The sequence below is a fragment of the Anser brachyrhynchus genome (genome assembly GCF_964034855.1).
Source record: "Anser brachyrhynchus genome assembly, chromosome: 8".
NCBI classification, from domain to species: domain Eukaryota; kingdom Metazoa; phylum Chordata; class Aves; order Anseriformes; family Anatidae; genus Anser; species Anser brachyrhynchus.
Genome location: NC_137702.1, coordinates 29201655 through 29213923, shown reverse-complemented (window position 1 = coordinate 29213923; position 12269 = coordinate 29201655). Strand labels below are relative to the sequence as shown.

General features: G+C 36.0%; 1 protein-coding gene across 5 annotated transcripts in view; it reads right to left on the bottom strand.

Moving 5' to 3' along the window:
* OLFM3 (olfactomedin 3) overlaps positions 1-12269 on the bottom strand; it is a 60204-nt gene that overhangs the window by 23735 nt on the left and 24200 nt on the right. Inside the window, exon 1 of one of the 5 annotated variants that reach the window (XM_080602495.1) lies at positions 3103-3520. The exons of 2 other annotated variants lie outside the window; for them this stretch is intronic. Coding sequence is in view for 2 of the 3 variants with exons in the window: in XM_080602493.1 (XP_080458619.1) it covers positions 399-527 (129 nt within the window). In the remaining variant the exon portion in view is untranslated. Of the gene's footprint in view, positions 1-398; positions 593-3102; positions 3521-12269 lie in introns of those variants that run through there. 2 more of the 5 variants (XM_080602493.1, XM_080602491.1) reach the window with 2 other exon arrangements.

The window sequence follows — 12269 nt, the reverse complement described above, 5'->3', positions numbered from 1 at the left end:
GTATAGCACTAATCAGACAAAAATTAAAAAGAAATCTTCTGATACCTGTTTTCCTTAATAATGCAGTACATTTTTTTTCTGGAGCAGTAAACAGGCAAAATATTGAAGCAAAAGAAATGGCATTGCTGTGCTATTTTTAGCATTTCACCCTCAAGATGAAGGCATTTGTTCTTCAATATTTAAGGATGCTATTTTAAAATCTTTTCTTTCATAGTAAGACCACAACATGCTCACCAATGTGCAGATTTATGATGCCCAAAAAGAAGCATGCATTAAGTGATGATAGGAAGATTAGTACTCTAAAAAGACTCACAAAGAGGCACCAGAGTAAAGCTTTTGCTGGCACTTACATACTAGCTCAGCTTTCAGATGGATTGCAACACATCACAGCTACTTACTAGAGTATCTGAAGTGGATAGTCTGGTGGTATTTAGTCCTACCAGAGATGGGAGAGTTTGGGACATCCAGTTAGAGATCATTGCCACGGTACTAAGAACAGCACCAAGCTTCAGCAGTGGAGGGCTCATTGCTGTGGAGCTAATGAGTTTTCATAGTGACTGATTATCATCCCAGTGCAGGCTGGCGGTGAGAGGCGTGACTGCAGCACGCGACAGCCTCAGCTGGGAAGGAGAGCAAGGTACCCAGATTGAATCATCCGTTAAGAACACTCTTATCTTTATTTGGTCTCTGTCTTTGCTCTTACTAAAAATGCTTATCAGTATTTATTTACTATTTATGACTATAACACGTATAATAGGACTTGGCAGTCCTTTAAATGCTAATAGCCATTGCAGTTTACAGTGGGAGATGGGATGGGTGAATTACCTCTTTATAGGTGCTAGAAGGTCGATTAGCACTTAATTAGTTTAGTCCTTGCAGAATGGACTAAAACAGTACATTTAGTCTTCCTGTCTGAAATTCAAAAGCACAATCACAAAACTGAAACAAAACAAAACAAAAACCAAAACAACAGCCAACCAAACAAACAAAAACCTCCCCACTCCCCATCACTGTTTTGGTAGAAATATGCTCAGGTATATTTCAAAAGATGATACAGGAACTATACTTGTCCCAGGGGATAGGTGAAGGATGAGAGCTGCAAGCCTGCCCATGAAAATACAAAGGCAGGCATTCTCAGAAACCTCCCCAAATACCCCTTAATTTGTTGATCTCACATAAATTACAAACATCAGCAACTTTATAATTTGCAAGGCTTGTTAAGATACTTGTTGTTTATAAAAAGCACACTGAAATAGTATGTAGGTTCATATTTCTCAGTGTTTTTGTTACTGTGCATGTTTTTATGCTGAAAAATTTTGCATTACAGGGCTGGCAGACTCAGTATGTCTTCACTGTTGTTTGGTTAGGAACAGAAAATAAGTTGTGGGTTGCTCATACAGTATTTGGAGGCTTCTTTTGGCTCTAATCTGCTGTTAAGTCTGATGTTCTCTAGTGCTGTAGACTGATCTCCAGGTTCAGTAGCAATTAATCTTTTTCAGAAACTTAGTAAGTGTGGGGGAAAAAAAAAGTGCAGAAATCATTGCGCTGTTAAGGTAGCTTTCCTTTTTTTTTTTTTTAAGAGTTGTTTTAAACAGAAGAAATGCTGAGCAGGGATTTCTAATGGCAATTATTTTAGAGAGAACTTGCTTAAAAATTTGCAGAGATGGACTACTGTGTGTGCTTCCAGAGGCAATTATGGATTTAGTTTGTTTCTGAATTTGTGTCCAAAGGAGTATATTTTTCTTAAATAACTTCTAAAGTTTGTGTGAAGGAAACCTGTAATGAAATTGAAAGGGATACATTTTTAGAGCAGTGTGCCATCACCAATGCAAACTTACTATACTTACTATAAGTATAAACTTATAGTTTACATGTAGACTTAAACTTGCTATAGTCCTGCAAACAATTTTTCGGATTCTCAGATCTTGTACACTGAATTCAGGCTAAACTTTTCTCTTCCAGCATTCATTTAGAATGATTTCAATCCCTGTTGTTTAACAAAGACATATGGAAAACTAGTTTTTAAAAAAGAAACAGAAAACCACATGGAGGGCTATTATGTAATCTTATAAGGGGTTTTCAGGCACAAAGATTCAGCAATAGAATACACAGAGAAATTCTTCGCATCCCAGTGTTAAATATTTTCTGGGAGTCACACAGTAAGGTGAGCTGCAAAATGTTTCAGGTACTCAAAACAAAAACACACCTAATTCACTGAAGAGGTGCACTTGAAAACTGAAAGAATGAGTTTATTTGCTTATATGCAGATTCTACACAGAAAGATAAGCTTTTTGCTTATTTCCATATGCATATATAGACATGAAAGTAAAAGATCTATCTGAAAAGGATAAGTTAAAATGTTAAACTTGTAGTTTTAATTACCTGGTGCATGTTGAATGCACACACTTGTGTGCATTTTGACTTATTTCATGTATTTTGGCAAAACTTTTGGGACAAAATAATGTACAAAGGTCATTTTCTCCAAAGAATTCAAATTGCTTTCAGATTTTGAGTCGATAGCTGACGATGCCGATGTTCGAATAAGAAAGCATTGTGATTCTTTTGCTCAGTTTGAAAAAAACAAAATCCCAGTAAAAAAAAAGAGTTGCACTGGATCAGTCTCCTTGATTCATATAGTTCCTTTTTTTTAGCAACAGCCAGCAGCAGATGCTTAATAGAGGAGCGTAAGAGAGCAAACATACTGCAACACTTTCCTTGCTGTAGCCTTCCAGCAAAGTGCGGTGCTTACAGGGCCTGAGGTTGTAACTGTGTTCAGCGGCCTTTCCAGGAAGCTTTCCTCCATGAATTTCTCATCACTTTTTAACTCATCTGTAACTTGGGGTGGCACATCATCTACTGATATGGAGTTCTGCGTTTTAATTATGTCCTTTGTGAAAAGTATACTTACCAAAAGTTGTGATTAGACTGCAAATTTAAGAAATGCTGTGTTTAATTCCAATCTGTTGTTTTCCAATGAAAAATGCATTTTTGGTAAGTATAACCTTGATCTACTTCTAATAGCCAGAACATCTTTTGGTTACTTAGTACAAAAGAAAAAAAAATCATCAATGCAATGAGACTGGGAGGCCGGTCAAACATTACCTTAGCATGATGAAGGGCAGAGCGAGTGGAGGTGTTTGAGTGTTCAAAATAGAGTTCCTGTACCTACGGAGATACTTTGTGGCTCAAGTTGGGTTTTGTCCCATGGAGCAGATGGGCTTGTGTTCAGGCTCCATTTTTCCCCCCTGAGCATGAGCTTGCTGTGCAAAGTAGTATGGTAGAAGTACACATAAGATCTTTTTAACATGACTTGAAGGATTAAGCAAAACATTTTCTTAGAGCAGCAAGAAAGAGACAGAAAATGTTATGGAACATCACTGAACTCAACCTTCAGCATTGACTTTTTTTTACTCTTTGCCATTTTAGGGTGTAGTTACATAAAATGTAAATCACAAATACAGAAAGCTAAGGCTATAGAGTAGATACGCGAATGCCATGTCATCAGAATGTTGAAGACTAGAATAGCAGCAGAGTTGGACCTTTAACACCTTTAAAGTTCTACGTAAGATTAGAAGGGAGTGAATTTCAGTCAAGTGCAATTGCCCAGGGCCATGATATCAGTCAGCCAAGGTAGCATACAATGTAGTATCATGAAGTGTAGACAGAAACATAATAATCATTTTTCTCTCTAATATGGTTATAGGTGCAGAATTCAAATTACAATATCCAGGCCCTAAAAATGGAGAGAAAACATCTGAGACAGTTTTCTTCAACAAGAAAACTTAACGGTCCATGAGAAATCATTAAGACTACTGGATGAAGCAACAAGAAAGATCTGCTCTCAAGAGTCTCCCCATTGTGTAAAGGTATTTACAAATTTTGCTGTGTTAAAACTGTTAGAGCAACTTGTCAGAGGCTGGGCATTGAGCAAATGGTAGAACACACATTCTAAGTGCCTGATAATCCAAGATACCAAATGCATAAGAGAAACTAGAGTAAAGTCCTTATGGTATATTAACATGTGCGCACCATAGTTATGCAGACATATTATAATGTCCCTATATTTATACATACTATTTATATTTATTCAATAATTTCAGTGGTTACTTTTATCTCTGAAAAAATGAATATCCTATAAATTTCTTCCCCTTTCCTGTATCTCCATTCGTTCTGAATGACATCAAGAGCCAGTCTCTTTGCCGAACTCTTGCAATTAATTGCCAGCCTGTCAATTTCACAAGTAATTCTTTTTTTTTTTTTATTACTTCAAAGCTGAATTGTTTAACATTTCTCTATGTTGTATAATTTTCTCATATGGGTTCTTCTGAAGCACTTCAGCATTCTTTCTAGATCTGACTAACACCAAAAGATTCTGCTGTTCACCAGTTTTATCACCTTTTTTGTTCCCGTGTTCTTTAGAGGTTTAATAAGGACATGAATACTCTCAGTTCCAACACATTTCCTAGAACGGTCATGTTACATTTGTACCACATTGCGCTGCAGCTGTTTATATTTTTGTTTTTCTTTTAAACATTTTCTGATCCACAAAAGACCATAGTCTGTCCCTTCCTGACTGTTTTAACATTTGACAAGCTACATTGCAAAGACAGTAACTTTTCCGAAGTCCAGATGAGTAATTACTGCTGATTATCCTTAATCCCATGTATTGTCAGCTCCCACAAAGAATGCTGTTTGTTTGGGGGCACATGATTGTTCCTAACAGATGATACGCTGCTTGGCTTTTGTGTATATTCATTATATTCATTACATACAGAATAATCATTAACATATTTTAGAATTCTATTTTCTTCCAACTAGTCTGCCTGCTGAAGTGAAAACCTGCTGATGTGTGATTCACAGTATTGCTGCTAGATATGTCTTTAAAGGTAGCATACCAGGAGATACTGCTCTAGTATTCTTGTCTGGTTCTATAATTGCAAATTACCATGTAGGTGATATCTGGATTCCCCATGGTGCTGAAGTTAGTTCTGCTGTAAGTGCATAAGGGCTTTAAAGCACATTTTCACTGCGGTGCAGTGACGTGATTGCAGACCATAGAGAGATGCAAGTCTGCTAAAGCAACCCTAGCCCAGGGATTGATGTTAGTGTAGCTTACACTGGAAAGCTGCAAAAATGCTTTTCTAGGACCTTAAGTATTTAGAAGCTGTGTCCTGTGCTGCTGCTAGACTTGGGTTTGTTTACGTAGGCTACACCTTTCCCCTAGACGTGGACTTGACTTGTGCAGTGTCAGCATAGGCAATATTTCTTATGTCATGTACCCATTTGTCAAATAGCTGCTTCAGAGTGGTACTGCAAGGGAACCCATCTGTGGGAACAATGAAAACATCATTTTCCCTAGACAGTGGAAATGCTCACTGGAACTATATTTTATTTGTGTTCTTATTAGAATTGTAGGAATGCTTTAAAAAACCTTTATGTTAAAGAACAGAAACCTTGAAATAATTTTAGCTCTATTTCACCATAAATGTTTGCATGCAAATATCAGAAAATTTACGTGAGAAACATACTTGCAATCATATATACAAAGACCTTTTCAGAAACCATAGAAAAACTGAAGAGTTGTTCTCATCTAGTTAGATCATAAGTTTTTGTTTTATTTCCTATGTTTCATGTAAGCTCTGTTTTAAAGAAAAAAAAAGTGCAATTTCATATTTCCAGTTCTTGATATGCTGCTAAGAAATAGTCTTATGAACAAGAGCTAGAAAGTAATAATGCTTCTAAAATCTAAGCACTATTCTTTTAAAACAAGTTACTGTGATTTATTATTATTATTATTTTACTGGCATAGTAACTTTCTCTTTTTGGAGCCAAATTATCTTAGAGTGAAAGCTAAATTATTTATACAGAATGACTGCACGTGCCATATTTTTTATCTTATATGGAACTGTGTAAATCTAACGATTTCAGTGTTGTCAGCTGAGTTACTCGTATGCCAGCTTGGTACCATTCAATTATATCATAAATTATTTGCAGTGTAAAAGGTATTATTAAGGATAGTATATGAATGCCCCAATTTATTGGTATTAAATAAGAAGTACAAGGCTTTTCTAGTCTATGATATTTAATTTACTTTGAGTTCCTGTTAGATTTTCATATGGTTTAAATAGTCTAATATAAATGAGAATACAGCCCTATTTTATGTTGTCACGTTGAAGTACGATAAACTCTGTACAATAAAAGTAATTAACATCAGTATTAGGAATATCAACAAAGCAAATGTTCTGAGAGTCGTAAATGTGGGAACACACACATAAACGCATAAAAATGTCTAATTATATCCTGGATGGAGGAAAAGGAACAGTAAGAAAGAGGAAATAGCTAATTCAGTAGCAGTCACTTAACCCTCATATCATCTTATAAATGTGTGTAAAAACATATATTAGCCTCCCAAACAGTTCTTAGAATTCAAAGCTGTATTCATGGGTAAATGCTACAAAAACAGTTTTATTTGGTATGAAAATATATAACTTCTGTATAAAAGCTTTGCCTAAAACTGCATTTTGTGTAGATAGAAATCAAAGTGATTGCACAGTCATGTCTCAGATTTCTTAAATAGTTTCCTTTGAAGCAGAGCAAAGTCAGGAATCTTAAGCCACTCCAAGTTAGCACTTTGACAGGTTAGGTTTAGAAAGTAAGCTCACGTGTGGAAGTCACAGCTTCCCATGGTACAGTGGTGTTCTTCTGTAGCGTGTACTTTCTTTTTCTTCATCTGATGTATTCTGGTGGTGACTCAGCAATATGCGGATTTCAAAAAAAAAAAAGAAGTCAGTGCATTAGTCATGTTCCTGAGCACTGTTAATTATTCAAGTGAGGCTAATGTGTGTATAAACCCAAATTCTCAAAATCTGAATAGCAATTAAAATCCTTAGTCCACCTTCAGCTCTGTGAAAGCACATCTTTGCCCTGTCAGTTCAATTCCAGTTCTCTGAATTTAGAAACCCTGAGGAATCACGAGCTGCTTCATCTAACTCCATTTATGTTCAACAAAAACCTCTGGCTCTGCAGCGTGACTTGTAAGTAGTAATGTCCAGGTTCTTTGCAAGAGTGGATTGAGAGGCATGTGGCCTTTCTGGAGAACATTCTTACACCAGCCTTGTCTTTGCATACATACATGGTAGTTACTCTGGTCAGGCATCTCCACTGACAGGAGGATTGTGAAGGGAGGGCTTATGAGAAGTCTGTTCTATCCTTACTGGTGCTCCTGAGGTGACATTCTTTCTAAAGTGGCCTTTGTTATCTGTTTGTTTATTTTTCAGGATGCTCTTAGTCCCTTTGAATGAAGAAAGACATTGTACTTAGAGAGCATTTTCATTTTTTTCTCACCTATTCCATTGTGTTGTGCAGTTAGCAATTCCCAAGTGCACAGAGTAACAAAGCAGTGTGTCTGCAGTGGGCTTAGTTGATGGTGTGAATTGCTAGAAGTGAGGACTAACATCTACCTAGTCGAGAATGATGACAGATTGTGCAGAGTCCTTTCCCCCAGCAAAGGCTGAGAATCTGCATACTTTGGAAAATCTTGAGGTGCCTCCTCTTGTCATGAGGAGCCACAGAATGACTGGGTGCAATGTGATATGCTCCTGGACCTGGCGTTGCTTGGGCTCAACACTGTACTGCAGTTTAATTCTTTTGAAAACCGCTATGGCTGCATATAAGGATTTATGTATAATCCCTCCTGCGGTAATCCTCTTGCTTAAGGCTTTTAACCACTTGTAATTTTTCCCATTCTCAAAATACATGTTATTCTGCTGAACAAAGCCTCAGTGACGCTGGCAGCTGAGGTAGCTGGCTTTCACAGAAGGTAAATTTAAAAAGGAACTTGGCTCTTCTCAGGTATTCAGAGGCTGAAATTCACTGTGCAGGTAGATCATATAAGCTTGGAGTAGGGCTTGAGCCATGAAAATGAGTGAATTTGTTATAATTTAGTAAATTCAGTGTTTCGGATTTCTCTGAATTCACCTGCATGTCAGAAAACAGAAGGTATTTTCTAAGAACAGCAGTCTATCCCTGGGAAAGTGGCTGGTACAACTGAATCTTCTTCAAGTCAATGTGTGCTCGCCATGTTTGGCAGCCAGTGATTACAGGGAGCCGGCAGTGCTTTCTCAAAGGCAGGAGTGTGGTGGCTAGGGGATCAAAATGGCAAATGTTTAAAGCTTCTATAATCCTATGTACTACAGGATTACAAACATTCAGACTATGAAAATAGTTTAACTGCAAAGAAGGATGGATACGAAGAGGGAATAGATATTTATACTCTATTTTAAGGAAACTCAAAAACCCTGTGTATATTGCAATTTGTGGGTAAGGTACTCTTCCAGTAAAGGGGTCTGACTTGCCATTCTGCAATATAATAAGCATAATGTAGAAATGATTACAACTATACAGTTCTTTTCTGTATTTTACAATAGTCTGTCCTGACCAAGCAAAAATTCTCTTCTGAGCTTTTGTCTTGCATTACTACATTCCAAGCCAAGGTTTACATTTTCTGGCATCGAATACATTACCATATACAGAATCACTTTTTAAAGGCACCAAGAGGTTAAACAATAAATGTAAAGACTATTAAAATGAAACTGGAAAAAAAAATGATACGTCTTAGCCAATTTGTCAAAGTGCTGGTGTTGTTAAAGCAATTAAATAGCAATAAGAAAGCACTCATGTCCATCATTGTTAGTTCTGGAAATCACTTTTAGATTTATAACTATAATAAAATGATTTAAAATCTCTATAAAAAGAGATGGTTTGACAGAAATAGGAAGAAGCTGAAGAAAATATTGCAGAGGTTGAGTGGGAAGTGGGAACCTGAAGAAACTACATTTCACAGATGCTTCTTTTTTTATTGACTTTTCACTTTTGATGGACTAGCAAATTATTGTTCATTGGTTTTCCTATGAATATAACCCATATTCAGTCTGTTGCAAATACGGACAGATGGAAGCCACCTCAGCTAGTGCTTTGGGATGATGATGTTCATCATTTTCATGCTAGATGAATGTCATGGGACCATTCGCAAGAAGTAGGGTTTTTTCTTGAATGAAACTTAATGTAGGGGGGGAAAAAAAGGTGAAAGTACTTTCTCTAACTTGAAAACATGCTTGCTCTAGGAAAACTTTTGCTGCCTGTGTACTTACTTCTCACAAGGTTTCTTACAGTTAGGGGAAGGAAGGGGTAAAAGGAGCGAGGAAAGTAGAAATATTAAAGCATTACTTAAGTGAGCAGTCAGTAATAACAAGAAAAGTTGCACAATGCATAGACAGTACGTAATTTTAAAGAAATTGGCTTTGTAAATAGTAATAAAATAAACGAGTACCTAGCTGTTGCAGTTTCTCTATTTTAGATTATTTAGCAAACAAAGTTCTGCAAATTTGATGCAGTGGGTGACCATTTCAGGCTGAAGGCTGTTATTAATATTTTTATAAATTATCTCCATTAGGAGCTCTGTTTCTTTTACTACAACATGCATGTTTTACAGATAATAAGTCATTTCCTGAAAAGCACTTCAGCAAAACCCAGCTTGAATTTATGCCAGATTTTCACGGAAGAATTTAAATGGAGTTTTAAAACGTGCTAAATTTTAGCTCTGGAGTAACTTAATTAAATGACAGTCACTTTGCAAATGGCTTTTGCTCATTATAGTCAAATAATCACAGTCAGTTTAAAGGCAAAGCGTGACTTGCATGATTTGCACAAGAGATACATGACAGTTCTTTTGGCTTGGATGAATTACTTAATTACTTTGTTAAGCTGTGCCTCTGGACAGTGAGATTTTTGATTTGTTGTTCAGTGTGCTCAGGATGCAGATGAGTTATCCCATGAGATGAGTTAAAAGGAATCTCAGTAGATAAAGTTAGCAACGTGCACATTTTTACATCTGTAGTATGATGAATTAAAAATATTCTGGATTGGTACAGCCCAAAGCTGTTCAGCTCTGTAGGCTGTTGAATGGCTATAGTACTACCTGCTGGAGGTGGACAAACATCAGCATTGTAAATGTAACAAATGGAGTTCCTGAGCCTCCCCAAAAGGTAAAAAGAGCTTTGGGTAGCCTGAGCTATATCAGTAATAGCCTCTGTTGGTGCTGCTGTTCTCCAGAATGAAGTAGTAGCTACCTTTGATGATGTATCTTTATTTAAACATAAGAACTGTAATGTTGTTCTTAGTTTCTGAAAATCTCAGGGAAAAAAAAAAAAAAGAAAAAAGATTGAACAATCTTTTTTAAAAAAGCTATTATATCTAAACTATTGGATTTGTTTAAAAGGTTTAACTTCTGATTTTTTTTTTTTTTTGCATTTAAACAAATAATTTTTCAAAATATTGAGCATCTCAGTATTGCACCAGGTCATTCGAATAACTGTTGTGACTTTCAAGTTGGTTTGATGAGAACAATTTTGAGGAATCCAAGTAGGTGGTATGCAGAGGCTTAGATTAAGTGCTGGTAACGTTCATTAGAAAATTATTATGTTCTTTATTAGATGAGCAATATTCTTTATTAGATTAATTATATTAATTAGATTAATTAATTAGATTAATTTTAATCTTTATTAGATGATACAATTAGGAGAAGCAGTCAAGTTTTTTTCAGTGAGTAGCTGAAGCAGTAGCAGAAGTTGCCTCAGAAGCAAGAGCAATCTTCAAACTTCTCAACTGTTTTTTAAATTTTTGAAGTGGTTCTTGCTACTTTGGACTTGAAACTGAGCTTGTGTTCCCAAGAACTCTTTGAATACTTTTTTTTTCCCTTAGTGATATCTAAGAATGGGAACACCAGATTTCCTCACAAACTCTGTCGTGCTTATTACGCTGTGATGGCTACAGCAACAGTACTGCTACAACATGGAAGCCAGAGTGATGCTCAGTGCTGTTCCTTACTCATGACTTTGGTGGGCTTCAAGTACTTTCTCTGAAGTCACAAAATGCAAGTGACTTTAAACAGTGATATTTGGAAAATAGGCTGTTTTGAAATTACAGTACATATTTGCAAAGGAATCATCAGCTTAATATTTAAAGGCAGAATCAGAAGGAAGACTGTGTTACTTCCATGAACCTGTGATGAATATTGCTTCTTAACAGAAGAGACTGAGAAGTTGAGATCCCGTACTACAGAACACAGAGTAACTTTGCTCAGCTAGTTTAGCACAAGTAAAAATATCGTATTTCTTTATGCTGTCTGAAGGATTAAACAGAATTCTTCAGAGAACTGTCACCCAGTGTGACAGCCAGCAGAATTTCATAGTGATAAGAGGTTAAAAAATAAAAATTATGATCTTAAAAATACATATATGACAGTCTATAAAGTCCTGGAGCAGTGTGTTCAGGAAACATAAATCAGGTGCTGTTCTCTAAATACCATACGTATCAACCATACCAACCTGTAAGAGTTGCTTTAAGAAAAGGATAATCACTACATGGTCACTATGTGCATCTATACTTTATAAAGAATAGCTAAAACTATACCACAATAGTATAGCCACCTCTGTGTTTTTACTTAAACCATTCCATCATTTATCTCCTCAGCAATATTCTCCAACAATGTGAAGTTAGAAAAAAAAATCTCATCAGGTAATAGTTACTTTGCAAAGACTACAGAAACATTAGAGCACATAGAAGGACAAAGCTCTGCCATTTGAAAATGCATTGAAACAGAAGTACGCTTTATTGGGACTGGTTAAATGATTTCTATTATGCAAATAGAGATAGTAATTAAATAAGGACTGTATATCAAATTAATAGAGGAGCACAGAAAAATTGAATTTCAGGAACAGTATAAATATAATTTGCAAAGATACACAGATCATTTAAAAAATATGTAAAAACAAATCTCTTATGGATCACTAAACAAGAAAAGCTGTGTTATCATGGTGACACAAAAGCAAATCTGTTCTACTTGATTTTTTTCCAGGCAAGGGGAACTGCAAGAATAAAGTGATGCGGGTAAATGCCACATGCATAGATATGAAAATGGATGAAGAGTTACAGTTATTAGAATACAAAACAAAACAAAAAACTAGCAACAAGAGGAGAAAAACTAGTGGAGATTGTCCAAAACTAGTAGGGTGAAATACCAGATTGTGTGGCAAATACTCAAGTGATAGTTGATCATATGGAATGTGGCGTTAGGTTTATTCAAAACAATCAGTGGAGATCTTGTTAAACAAGTTTGATATAAAAACAAGCATTTTGGAATGCTACATTTGAATTAATTGCTAATATGTTAAAGAAACCAGTCCCTAGGTTACAAATGACATTGATCTGGG